Source organism: Ambystoma mexicanum, chromosome 7p, assembly GCF_040938575.1.
Source record: "Ambystoma mexicanum isolate Mex_15411 chromosome 7p, UKY_AmexF1_1, whole genome shotgun sequence".
In the NCBI taxonomy this organism is placed as follows: Eukaryota; Metazoa; Chordata; class Amphibia; order Caudata; family Ambystomatidae; genus Ambystoma; species Ambystoma mexicanum.
In genome coordinates, this window is record NC_090939.1 from 211,030,624 (window position 1) to 211,045,194 (window position 14,571).

Consider the following 14,571-nt stretch of genomic DNA (forward strand, 5'->3'; position numbering starts at 1 on the left):
TCCTGCACCAACACCTCTATACCCTAATATTGTCCCACAGTCATGTTTAGCTGCTGGTCTTTGTCCCATTTAGGTACGTGCTTCACCCCAGCCAATTGTAGCCCCTTTTCCTGCCCCATTAGCCCTTTTTGTTACTCACAGCCCCTTTAGCCCCCTTTGATGCCCCTGGCACCTTAAGCTGTTCTTCATGGTGCCCCAACTCTTTAGCGCCTTTTATTGCCGCCAGTTCCGTTTAGCTCATTTTCCTGCATCCACCTCCCTTTGTTGCACCTCAACACCTTTAGCCTATTTTCTTGTCCCATTCACTCTTTTTGTTGCTCCGCAAAACCTTTTGACCCTTTTATTTCCCCCGATCCCCTGACCAAGACGCCTGCCCAGTTTTGCACAGCCAGTTCCCTGGCTTGGCTCCTATTTGGCCCTACGAGCTAGGCCAGACCCTTAGAGTTAGCCCTGGCTCAGCCGTTCCCATGAACTCCCTGGTTCTCCCAGCTCTAGTCACTATGAGGATTTCTAAAAAGCCTGCTACTTTTCTGATTTACAAAACTGTCTTTAAGCCTTTAGTAAAGCAGAAAAGTGGTACTGCCGCCTTGGAAATGCCTTGATTATACAAGAGAAATGTGTTCAGAAGATGTTAATGACACCTCACACGTGCTATATTTGAATTCCTTTTTTTTTTACATGCAAGACCAGGGCTTTGCAAGGGGAATCCCCTTGCTGGGTCTGCTCTGTATTACTGATGGTTGCTAGGGCGATATTCAGGTTGTAAATCAGGCATATGCAAAAGTGGAGGTTCTGATGCCACGATGCTACATTCTTTCTTTAACAGAATGTGGTGCTTTTAAGAAAAGTGTTGCTCCTCCATGGCACAACACTCTTCTATTTTTGCATGCACCTCATATTAAAACAGTTTGCATTGCAAATACATATTACTAAGGCCACTTTTTAAATGAATCCAATGGCTTTTTTCAATACAACGTGTTCAATGTGTTGCCAAAGTGATTTTCTCCATGTTGAATGTAAAGAATTCCACTGATTAGTACAAACTCCATCTTCACCATATTGCAATTCAGTGTGTCATATACATTTTTTATTTATTTTTCAGAACATTGCACTCTAAGAACATGACTACATTTTCTTAGTCGAGATATGTGGATTTTGTATTATCCTCTATATTTAATAGTGTGGACTCTCTTCTACATTTGATGTCATGAAATGTTATGATACAGCTGGGGGTGCCCTCCTACAAATAATTTACAAATATGTTGTTACATTAAGTTCTCACTGTCACTGACCACTGAGCTATCCCAAGAATAAGTTGGAACGTCTCCTTTTTTCAAGTGCCTTTATCTTTGGTCACTAAAAGGCAATATTCATTTACATCTCCTTTGCATTAGCTTTAATAACAATGTGTATTTATTGTATTTTTATGTATTGGACATTTGTATGGCACCTATACACAAGTGTTCCATGCACCACAAGACATAATAGGGGGTGGGGGAGAGGGAAAGGAAACATATCAGCAGTAACAGTCGTACTAGGGCTTGTGACACTCTTACTGTGCAAGTGCAAAGAACAAGGAAGTGCAGGGGAGGGTGGCAATAGGAGGAAAGGACTTGAAAAGGGTGGGTGAAGTGCAGGAGTGGTAGCCCAGGGGGAATGAACAAGTGCAAGGGGGGCCACCGGGCAAGTGCCAGGGGAAAGAGGGAGAGGGAGTGCAAGTGCAGTGGGTGGTGTGGACCAGACTCAGGCTAGTCCGGGAAGGGTGCCCAAAGGCAAGTGCTGGTAGGGATGCTGGGGGAGACTGGTCAAGGAGGGCTGGGCCCAGATGGAAACTCATAAGGGACCAGGCACCAGAGAGAAGAGGAAAGTCTTGAGAAGATTCCGGAACTTACGAAGATCCAGCTCAAGTAATTCAAGTATTAGTTCACAAGGAGGTGACACATATATGTCATGTGTTTTTGCTCCCCCACCCCTAAAAGGAGAACTTTATGATTTTGGTGGGTGGAGTCTAGTCTCTGTCTCAAGTCCCAGTGTGAGGCAACCAGGAGGGTCGCCAGAGGTGGTATAATCTGGACAACCAACATCAAAGGTATGAATGTCCTCACATCTCAACACCCTGAGAAAACGTGTCAAGTAAAGCAAATGGAAATGGAAAGGAATGAAATCAGTATTTGGATTTTGGCAGAAAAACGTGTTGTATTAGCAAATGAAGAGTCTGTCAATTTCCCCTTTGTGGGGTTAAACGTCCTTATCTGTGTCTATGGTGTAAGGACCCTTCTGCATTTCTATTTATTTTTATTGTATGTTTTCCCGACAGTTTTGCTGGCTTTTGGAGGAAGGAAATTACCTTCCCATACCGAGTCTTCTTGCTCCGCTCTCATGAATTACATTGGTGTACAGCCATAGTTCCCCATAGTTGCCTTAACAGGGAGCCCCTATGTATATCTGCTACCGGGCCCAAGATTCTAACATTGTGTGCTTCAAGAGAGTGACTGGGTTATATATGTGAATGATTCAGTGATGGACAACACGTCATTCAAAAGAGATAACTTAAAGATACATATTAATTAATTTCAATTAGTGGTGCACACGCCAACTAGGTCAACATAAAATTAAGTATTTAGAAATGTTGTTCCACGCTTCCCATGATGAGCTGTGTTGCACTTGCAACGGGACAACTCATTCCAGAATGTTTTATTTTGTAAACGGCTCATTATATTTTGAAAACAACATATTTGTAATAGTTCAACGTTTCATCACAAGGTACAGATCTATACATATTTACAAATTATTTTACTTTACATGAAAACCTATTTTTAGTAACATTAAAACAATATTTTTGAAAGTTTAAACTGTCTACATGTTTTAATTATTCCAATAACAAAGAATTTTGCATTTGGTAAATAACAATTTAAAATAATGAAATCAATCTTCCCTAATATATCATATGGTGACCGGCACATGAAATGGATTTTGATTTAGTTTAGTTGAGACACTCTCCTAAAGATGCTTCGAAGAAAGATTGTTGTACTTATTCCTTTGAATTTCCGCCAGAACAATATCATTCGATTAGTCTATATTTTTTTGGATCACAATTGATGCTTCTACACTTGTTGAAAAACCTGTCAGAATCATGACCATGTTATGGACAAGGATCATTCTCAATGATATACGCACATTTGTGTAGGATTTTAAGACCTGACAATGAATCAACTCAATTAGAGCCTTTGATCATGGCAAGTTCCATGATATATTGCACACTAATCTTACATGCTTCCAATGATGGTTTCTTTTATACATAGCTTCAAGCTGCATTGAATTCAGGTGATGGCATTATGGCTATACTGTAGGTGAGAGGTCAATAGAACCATGCCACTTTTTGAAGAGAATCATTTGAGATGGATAACACCATCAGTAAAATTACTACAGCACAAAGTTTTATCATTAAGGATTTGGGCTTTTTTGGGATAGCAGTAACACATTCAGCATATCTGCAGTTTAAATACTGATTAAAGAAATGGCATTAACAAGCCATGAAATTAGTGTAATTCTAACTTTGAAAATATTACTTTAATGTTTGTTTCTAAAAAAAGGACGTTTGTCAACTAAAGACAGTTGTGTATCGATATAAATATGCACCTTGTGAGAAACGGTTGCACTATTACAATATTTTTGTTTTAAATGCACACCTATTTGTTTGAAAATTGTTTTTTTCTGGGGCTACATGTCAACTGTAGAACAACATTTTTAAATGGTCTATCTATGTTCTCATGTTTTGTCATGGCTCGTGCCGCCTTAGAAAGTAAAGGTGACAATTGCCAGAATAAGATATTGTCTGTTTGTGAATGGTGAATGATCAAAATCTTGAATCCACACCCAGAGGAAAAACCCTCGAAGAAGTCCGAAAAAAAATGAATGTTGCTGCTCTCCAGCTATTGGGTGAGCTATTGGCATTGCCATAAAATATCAAGGCTACTTCTTCCCTTGGAGGAGTGGGGTTACCATTGACAGAGCAAGACACCGCCTGTTTGTGAATGGCATCTTACATTCCGAGTCTTAATCCCCATCAGAGAGAAAGCATTGGAAGAAACACACAGCATTTGAAGGGGGCAGCCTCTCAGTAACAGGTTGCCCCCCAAAACTCTGAATGAATGCACCCTTGTATTTGGCAGATGTTCTTCCCACTAAGACCCCAAGCTCAAATATACACTAATAGTCTGCATACTTACTTTGTTGAACATAAGAACACTTTGAGAAGCATAGTATGAGATGCCAAGCCAGGAGGAATTATGGGCAGGATATCCTGATTGTTGAAACCTTCCAATAAATGTTTCAATGCCAGAACTGTTTCCGAATCTACAGACATTGGACTTCTGTTGACAAGAGAGAGACTACTGGTGGTTCTTTCTTTCCTTGATCTAGCAGGACAGATGAGACACAGGTTTTGAGGGATCTCCCTTCTCACAGAAGGCTTTGCTGGCTAGTCCCTGTGCAGACAAAACACAAAGAGGCAGAAGAACCAGCCTGGAGAGGACTGCCAACTAAATGAACTTGATCCATCTGGCTGTTCTCCCAGAAAAGACTGTGTACCTTCTGGAAGCCTGGGTTAAACCAGTGACATGTTAGAGACAGCCAGATAATCAGGGTTGCTGCCTTACACTCCCTTGTAAAACAGACCTGTGCCTCCTGTTGACTCTGATGTAATGCCAGGAATCCCTGTTTGGATATCTTTTGAGTCATATTCAAAGAAACCATGTCAGCCCTGTGCAGAATACTAACCTTTTGCATATTAAGTAAGAAATGTGCAAAGAGACTTTACAGACGTAATTTATGTACATATGATCTAGAGCAAGTCATTCATAACATTGAGGTATAGAGCACATTTTTAATAGCCCTACTTTGACCATTCCTTTATTCACAATAGCATAGTGGTGTTCTGTATTCCTGTCTTACCTTGACTACTCAACTACTTCTAACTTTAGATGAGTGAAGGAAACCTGGTGGTAAACCAATTTGGCTAGATTCAGGAAGCAAACCTAATCTTCTCAATTCAGGGCTGAGAGAATCTCCCTAAAATCTTAGCATTTTTCAAAGATAAAAAGAAAAACACTCATGGAAGTGATTGGTTTGTTGAGAAAGTGATTTATTTAAAAAAAGTATATCAATTTGACATAAAGTAAAATAAATTGATTCTTGAAAAATAAAACTACATTTCTTTCAAAACTAATTGATGCAATAAAAATAGAAGCATTAACAAAGTGTATGCCATGTGTATTGTTGTATTATTTTCATTTAAACAGAAATGGTTTGAAGTAAAGGGCGGGAAGAGAGATTATATTAACATTTAGCTAAGCTAAACATTTTTGGAACAGGCAATCCATTGAATGAGGCTAGGTTAAGACTTGAAAGTGTGTAGACAACAACAAATCGAAATATAAGATAGGCAGTCATGATTGGGCCAATGCATGAAATCAGTTGAAGCACAGAGGAAGTTGACTGTACATTTCAAACAATGAGGGAGGGTTGTATGCCCTGATTTTGTCATACAGATGTAGGAATTATTATGTATTATTTATTTATTTATTGAATTTGTATAGAGATTTTCATCAAAGCGCTGGACAATAAAATACAATGAATGAAATGATATTGCTGTATTACAATCAACAATAATTAAGATGTCATCAGATTAGCTTTAAGAGGAAAGCAGAATGAAGATAAACAAGAGGAAGAGCAGAAAGGACGCCGTAATGTATCCCCGTTTTTGGGAATAAGTATGAAGAAAGATTGAAAACAGGAGGACTTGGGTGCAGTAAGAAGAAAATGAGATTGGGATCATAGAGAGTGTGTAGGGAAATATAAAGAGACCAGTGAGGATAGATATGGAGAGGCAAGCTGCACCAAATAACCTTGAAATCAGATGTGTTGTCACACAGACAATATTAGACCCATTCCAGTGTGACCAGAGCAGACATTTCACCTGCCAGTCTTGAATTGTTAGCAAACAAATTGTTTTCCACTTGCGTTTCATAACAGCCAGGGTTTATGGGGGATCATCAGATGTTCGTAGTCAGAAAAATAATTAACTAGGATCAGGGGCAGGTTATTTGTATCTGTAGACCAAAAGTAACGAAAACCCTGTTTGCCAGATCCCCCGCTCTGTTCTTCCAGCTTTTAACAATCCACCAGCATGTGGGACGGATATTTCCAGGTGTGTTGCACGTCCATCGCTGATCACTGGGCCGTAGGCAGAGTTTAAGCAATTTTCTACAGGCCCCAGAATGGTCTGTTGAGGATTCAGTGCTGTAAGTAGACCATTTACAGGTTAGGGATTGCTTTCTTAGCATCGGCACCTTGCTAATGGCAATCATCCTGCAACCCTCCACCATTCACTTTTCGGTCAATTGCAAATCTGTAGGCTTTTAAACCCAATAATTGTAATTGCTTCACGCAGAAGGAAAGTACATATTGTGTCCAGTCCTAATTGCAGCCGTTTTCTAATTGTTGGTGTGTCTTCCTTTCCAACCTTGCATTTGTGCATAAGATTGCTGGACAGTAGTCTCAGGAAGTATTTGCTGAAGTCAAGGTAGGCCAGACCAGCTGCATTGTTTTGTGTTAATTTGGACAGTAGTCTCAGGAAGTCTTTGCTGAGGTCAAGGTAGGCCAGACCAGCTGCATTGTTTTGTGTTAATTTGGACAGTAGTCTCAGGAAGTCTTTGCTGAAGTCAAGGTAGGCCAGACCAGCTGCATTGTTTTGTGTTAGTTTGGACAGTAGTCTCAGGAAGTCTTTGCTGAAGTCAAGGTAGGCCAGACCAGCTGCATTGTTTTGTGTTAATTTGGACAGTAGTCTCAGGAAGTCTTTGCTGAAGTCAAGGTAGGCCAGACCAGCTGCATTGTTTTGTGTTAATTTGGACAGTAGTCTCAGGAAGTCTTTGCTGAAGTCAAGGTAGGCCAGACCAGCTGCATTGTTTTGTGTTAATTTGGACAGTAGTCTCAGGAAGTCTTTGCTGAAGTCAAGGTAGGCCAGACCAGCTGCATTGTTTTGTGTTAATTTGGACAGTAGTCTCAGGAAGTCTTTGCTGAAGTCAAGGTAGGCCAGACCAGCTGCATTGTTTTGTGTTAATTTGGACAGTAGTCTCAGGAAGTCTTTGCTGAAGTCAAGGTAGGCCAGACCAGCTGCATTGTTTTGTGTTAATTTGGACAGTAGTCTCAGGAAGTCTTTGCTGAAGTCAAGGTAGGCCAGACCAGCTGCATTGTTTTGTGTTAATTTGGACAGTAGTCTCAGGAAGTCTTTGCTGAAGTCAAGGTAGGCCAGAGCAGCTGCATTGTTTTGTGTTAATTTGGACAGTAGTCTCAGGAAGTCTTTGCTGAAGTCAAGGTAGGCCAGACCAGCTGCATTGTTTTGTGTTAATTTGGACAGTAGTCTCAGGAAGTCTTTGCTGAAGTCAAGGTAGGCCAGACCAGCTGCATTGTTTTGTGTTAATTTGGACAGTAGTCTCAGGAAGTCTTTGCTGAAGTCAAGGTAGGCCAGACCAGCTGCATTGTTTTGTGTTAATTTGGACAGTAGTCTCAGGAAGTCTTTGCTGAAGTCAAGGTAGGCCAGACCAGCTGCATTGTTTTGTGTTAATTTGGACAGTAGTCTCAGGAAGTCTTTGCTGAAGTCAAGGTAGGCCAGACCAGCTGCATTGTTTTGTGTTAATGTGGACAGTAGTCTCAGGAAGTCTTTGCTGAAGTCAAGGTAGGCCAGACCAGCTGCATTGTTTTGTGTTAATTTGGACAGTAGTCTCAGGAAGTCTTTGCTGAAGTCAAGGTAGGCCAGACCAGCTGCATTGTTCTGTGTTAATTTGGACAGTAGTCTCAGGAAGTCTTTGCTGAAGCCAAGGTAGGCCAGACCAGCTGCATTGTTCTGTGTTAATTTGGACAGTAGTCTCAGGAAGTCTTTGCTGAAGTCAAGGTAGGCCAGACCAGCTGCATTGTTATGTGTTAATTTGGACAGTAGTCTCAGGAAGTCTTTGCTGAAGTCAAGGTAGGCCAGACCAGCTGCATTGTTTTGTGTTAATTTGGACAGTAGTCTCAGGAAGTCTTTGCTGAAGTCAAGGTAGGCCAGACCAGCTGCATTGTTTTGTGTTAATTTGGACAGTAGTCTCAGGAAGTCTTTGCTGAAGTCAAGGTAGGCCAGACCAGCTGCATTGTTTTGTGTTAATTTGGACAGTAGTCTCAGGAAGTCTTTGCTGAAGTCAAGGTAGGCCAGACCAGCTGCATTGTTTTGTGTTAATTTGGACAGTAGTCTCAGGAAGTCTTTGCTGAAGTCAAGGTAGGCCAGACCAGCTGCATTGTTTTGTGTTAATTTGGACAGTAGTCTCAGGAAGTCTTTGCTGAAGTCAAGGTAGGCCAGACCAGCTGCATTGTTTTGTGTTAATTTGGACAGTAGTCTCAGGAAGTCTTTGCTGAAGTCAAGGTAGGCCAGACCAGCTGCATTGTTTTGTGTTAATTTGGACAGTAGTCTCAGGAAGTCTTTGCTGAAGTCAAGGTAGGCCAGACCAGCTGCATTGTTTTGTGTTAATTTGGACAGTAGTCTCAGGAAGTCTTTGCTGAAGTCAATGTAGGCCAGACCAGCTGCATTGTTTTGTGTTAATTTGGACAGTTGCTGAAGTCAAGGTAGGCCAGACCAGCTGCATTGTTTTGTGTTAATTTGGACAGTAGTCTCAGGAAGTCTTTGTTTTTGCCAGGAAATCTTATTCTATTTTCAAAGAAAGCCTCCCGATCAGATTTACTTGACATATTCTTCACAGGCCCTTGTTGGATTTCATGAAATATGTTGCATCCTTCCAGACACTTCCGAAATATATTCGGTTTTTACTTGATCTCCCATATTGACACAAATCTTAGTGGATTCCAATTTCCAGGGTCACCTTTTCAGCCCTTTTATATATGCATTTCCCTTTTGCAACCGCGTTGTCCCTTTTTCACCTTGTTTGTCTCCTGTGATTTCTCAAAACCATCTCACAGTGGTTTTCCTACAACCTCAGCAACAGGAGGCCACCAAAATGCCAAACGTTAAGCGGTGTAAGACCATTTTGCGTTGCATCTCCTTACATCACCGCTGCCCTTGAAAACTCCAACCCCAGGTTTGCCAAGTCCTGCTTATTAATGAATGCTCTGAGATGCCTGAGTTCCAAGTCTGACCCTAGTGCCCTTCACATTAAGTTTCTCGGTGCCATAGGTGTGAGTTTTATAGCAATCTTTTCATCTGTCTTTCTCAAAACAACACCAAACAAAAACCCAATTGTTGATTTCTTGTATTGGACTAAATGAAAACATGAAGCTGAGATGGTTGTTCCATTAGCTTTCAAAGTCTCAGAGACCTTTTCATCGTATGGTGTCACATGACAAATCAGAAAACAAAGAAAATCTCACACAGAGATGGACATCACTTTTAAAAGCCAGCAAAAGTGATGTCCAGCACTGTTTGCAAGTTTCTCTATATGCTCATTTGTATTGTGTGACCACCACCCGATGAAGAGATCGCTGGGACTTCAAAAGGTAATGCAACTTCCATCTCAGCATAATATTTTTAGTTAGTCCAATACAAGGTATAAAAGCGTGTTTTTTGTGTGATATTAAAATTGAACTAATACGGTGTCAAACTCTTTCTCTGCTCAAGACAACACCAAAGGGAAGACAGCTATTATTGAAATTGTACAGTTGTGTTAATCATCTTTATAGTGACAGAACCAATGTTTTCATTAGAGGTTTTTCCTCAATTAATCTATAGTATCTTTACTCTCTTACCTGTTACCCTTTGCAGTAGTGATAACATGTGTCTCTTTTGTTTCGCAATGTTTACTTGTGTATTGTAAGGTCTTAATGCAAGCAGTGTTTTCTTTGTACTTTTTGATGGATACAGGGCTCAACAGTGACCGCCTGTGTACTTGCGTTTGCTACATTCTCTTACAATTGTTTTCCACAGTGAAAGGTTCCATATATATGGGAACTCTGCCTGTCTATGGTGTGCTAAAATAAAGATTTGCCAAGCTATAAATTACTTTTGCAGCTGTCAAATGTAGAAGAAAAATGATACAGCCTGTTACAAAACCAATACTTGTGTTGGAACTTTGAATATTTTTGAGATCTGAAGTATAATTTGATGCCTTGTAAAGCAACTATATTTTTAACCCTAATCATGTTAGGCGCTGCCAAACCATAGAACAAATGTAGTATTTTGATTGTGTTTCTGATCTATGGAGATAGGGTCCGGAGGATAGCTCAGGGGAGGCGTGTTTGTCTTCGAAGTTTTGAATCCTGGTCCCGTGCTTAGAGACGGTTCCCGGTTTTTGAGCGGGTTACAAAAGATGTATGAAAGAATACATTTTTTGAGATAGTTTGCTAAGAAGTATTTTGCAATGAAGCACAGCTAGTCAAAGCTTCTCTGAAATGTGTTCAGTCTATTTGTAATTGTGTTTGAAAACTGACTGTACATTATCGTTTTTTATAAATACAGCAAACCCGCCCTCCTCATCGACAGTGCCCAAAACAGAAGACCCGCGGCCACAGCTAGGTAATGATCAGCCTTTATGTTAAGACCATGTTAAACTTTCTTTACAAAGGACTTTTAAAAAGTATAATAAAATGTAGATTGCATTTCTGATACACTTGGACATTTCTATAGATGTGTGTACAGTCTCATTTGATGAAGAATATTCGTGTTTTCAAAGTTGGGTGATGTTTAGACATAATAACCCAACCTTCTGTATAATGGAGGGTTAAAAACAACTTTGTTTAGAACTGATCCCTTAAGCAACGAGGTTGAAAGTTGAGTGCTCACCAGACGCTCCGCTAACATTATAGCTTCTGTATTTACACAACAATTCTTGAAACTACTTGAGATTGTAAAAGTGTGTCAGTGTTGAGAAGAACTCTTTTGCAGGCGATCTTGAAATACGAAAAACCCATCAATAGGTCAGTGCCACTTCTGATAAAATGGATTCTTCATACCGCCCAACCACAAGAAGCACACACCCAATAATCACTTAGCTGAAACTGTAGTGTGTAGGATGATGTGGTCCCTTATGCCCATATTACACCAAAGTAACGTCCCAAGAGACTGAGAAGGTAGGATACGTTGTAAAATGAACTGTAGAGTTTCCCGGTGCTCACAAGCTAGGTTTGTGCTATAAAAACAAGGAATGAGAAGGAGAAGAAGTAGAGAGAAGAAGGTAGAAGAACAAGAAGAAAGAGGGTTGCACAGGCATGAAAAAGACAAGGGGCCTCATTACAACCCTGGCGTTGGACCATGGGCTATTAGCACCATGGTCCATGCCGGATTCCGCCATGGTGGATGGCGGATTTACCGCCCCATTCCAAGGTTGGCGGGCCGGTAAATCCCCATTCTCCATGGCCCCTTCCCCATTCCCATTTTTGGCCCATAGGGCTCAAAGGGAATAGGGAAGGCGCTAATTACGGCACCGTAACTTACGGTGCCGTAATTAGCACCAAGGTCCCTTAGCGGGTTGGACTTTAACGCCTGAAAAAAGCAGGCGTTAAAGTGTGAATCGGGCGTTAAGGGTTTAACGGCGCCGCAGCCTTTTATCGATGCTCGGAGCTATGCACAACATCTGCCATCAGACTGATGAACACAAAGCAGGCGCAAGCCTGGTGATGCAATTTAGAATGGGGGAAGCGAGGGGCAGAGTTGATTAAGGATAGTGGCACACAACTTGGAATGGATGAACCAGGACAAAGAATGCATGGTGAATGCAAAGGTACACATGCTGGATAACAGGAGAAATGCATAGGCTAGGTAAGAAAGGAGGAGGAGTGATAAGACAATGCGGTCCATTGCTGAAGAGAGTGGTTGCATTTTGTTTGCAAACAAAAAGGAAATAGCAACATGGTGTTTTCATTCAAGTAATGCCTAGTGATTGTGAAATACAAAATTAAATGTTTAAACACCATGTTCAAAAGACTACAGCTTATTGCTGCTTAGATCGGAAAGTTCTCATCAGGTCAGACACCAATTTCAGTTTGCTTGCGTTTAATTCATGGACATGCCACGATCTCAAAACAAGATACACGCTTACGGTGAATCCCTAACTTTAGAAAACAACTGTTGGAAGGAAAGCCCTCAAATAAATTCCAGCCCCAGCTTGAATCTGTGCTAGGTATTGCTTTTATGGCATGAAGTTAGCAGAAGAAATCTTCAGCAAAGTATTGACATGATTTATTTATTGATGATTTTTAATGAATATGGAGCATTATATTTGCTTTGAGGCTCCCCAAAGTTAGGGGGAACAAAACAATTGAAATGGGGTTGGGGTGACTCTGCTGGATCTATGTTGTTACCTCATCAGTTATTTTTTTTGTTGAGTTATTTTGGTGAAATTCTTTGTAGAAAAATAAAACGTTTTTTACTATATATGGGGGGGTCCTCGCAAAGTTCCCCCTCTCCCATTATTTACTCCCTATTCCACACCCTATCCCTTACATCCCATTACGCACCACACCCTACATTTTTTACGGTGAGCTTTTTCATTGAAAAATGATCGGCAAATAACTCATAGAAAATTATACTGGCGATGTAACAAGGTCGTACCGATTCCAGTCATTTACAGCCTCGGAACATTCAGATCAGAAGTGCTGAGAAGGAAAGGCAGAGGGTGAAGTTCTGAAGGAAAGAAAATGAAGAACACAAACAGGAAGGGCTAAAGTGCAATGGCAAAGGCAATAAGGGTAGTAGCATGAAGTAAGCATGGAGATAGGCTTTAAATCTCCCAGAACCATGAGGAATGACATATTTTGGAGCACATGCTGAGACATAACTAAGGCATCAAACAAAAAAAAAGTTCAAGATATCAGGAATGGGATGTCACAGCAGAAAAGTTCAAGTGTCAAAGGCTTCCTTGAAAGGCTGGATTCATAGGTGTTTCAGCAAAGTCATCCCGGAGTCTTTGTTTGTGAGGGCGAAGGGAAGGTTTTTCTGTAAATTGGCTCCAGCCACTGCCAAAGGCCTTGCACCACAGTATTTTCATAATGCATATTGTTCAAATTCAATTCCGGCTCCAAAGCAGCAAAGAGATTTAAGTGCAGCAGGGATGTTTTCTCTAGGTGGGAGATCTAGAATGAGTCTTGCAGATTTGCTGTTGAGTAATTGAATGAGAAGGACCAGACTTTGGAGAGGCAGAGGCATAGACTATAACAGCTGTCTAATCAGAATAGGGTCATAACTCTGGTAACCATGTGACATGAGGGGAACCCCTTTGGCCACCCGAGAGAGTCTGAAATTCACAACACATCATTATCATGAGAACTCATCAAGAAGCCGTAATCCAGAACCTCTCAACAATCTGGCGCTAACATCACCAGCAATCTGTACATTAATGAGGTAGCACAAACGATTGTTTTCTCAATGTTTTAAACCACTGCTCTATTTATTTTCCAATTGATTACTAAATACATAACACATTGCTTGTTTCTTTGCTGTCAAGCTTCATGAGTGCAAAAAGACGGTGGGAGATACGACAGGTTAATGCTTTCATTATTGATGGACAGCATAAGTGCCTTGCAAATAATCATTGGTACAGCCAGTATGTTATGGCTTTCACACTTCAAGGGCGGCCGGATATGAGGCATACACTTCAAGCCATGACTAAATATCATCAGTACGCTTCACACACTTACAAGTAATAACAACCCTTAATGCACTTCATACAAAATCATGCATGCACTACAAACAAGAACAAGTCAAGTAAAGTAGCCACTGCTTTCTTAACCTGGGCATCTGTAACTCTTTCTGGTAAATGGACAGGAGAGGTAACCAGTTGCAACTCAGGCACACTGCGTATTTTCGCCTTTCAGAAAATATAAACATATGAAAGGTGGGAATATTGACACGTTATGATATGTTATTTATAACATGCGTGATACCCAGAGATTTCTAGAGGCGGACCTGGGGATCAAACCTGTGTTGCTCCGTGCTGTCTTGCATCCAAGGCGAGCCCGTTGCCATTGAGCTATCCTCCCGAGACTTTGCAAACGTGGAAGTGTGATGTGTTCTACCGATAACCATACCAACAGTTGTTGCCCCATGAGTAGAGCCACAAACTAGAAAAGTCCAAATGATTAGAAAATCTGACGAGCAAACACAACTGTTTTCCTAGACATGCTGTCCATTAGCCGACTTCAGCTGCAGTTTGCATGGCAAGTAAAATGGCTGAATATGCAGATGAGAAGAGGCAGACTCACTATTGCCTGGTTTAAACTCTGCTGGCCAGAATTAGCACGCCGCTTTAGCCCATTAACAAAAAGCAAAGCCAGTCGGTTCTGTCCGTCATATGTCAACATGTCAAGTCCCGCCTCATATGCCTGCCATAGTCCATAGGACTCCGATGAGGGTTGGCAGATTTACCACGGGCGGTAATGCTGCCCATGCTAAATCTGTCACTTTTTAAAGTTAAAGTGGGGGATTTACTTTCAGCATATTGCTGGAGTTCAATTCCCTGCTTCAACGTTAGACGTAATTTGGTTCTACAGTAATTTTCTTACCACCAAAAAAAGTATCAGTAAAGGAATTAGTGT

General features: G+C 41.0%; 1 protein-coding gene across 7 annotated transcripts in view; it reads left to right on the forward strand.

Annotated features, from left to right (window-relative positions):
* ERG (ETS transcription factor ERG) overlaps window positions 1-14,571 on the forward strand; it is a 1,195,114-nt gene that overhangs the window by 1,145,371 nt on the left and 35,172 nt on the right. For all 7 annotated transcript variants that reach the window (XM_069636074.1, XM_069636076.1, XM_069636075.1 and 4 more), the window contains one exon: window positions 10,499-10,555. In XM_069636074.1, the coding sequence (XP_069492175.1) occupies window positions 10,499-10,555 (57 nt within the window). The remainder of the gene's footprint in view (window positions 1-10,498; window positions 10,556-14,571) is intronic.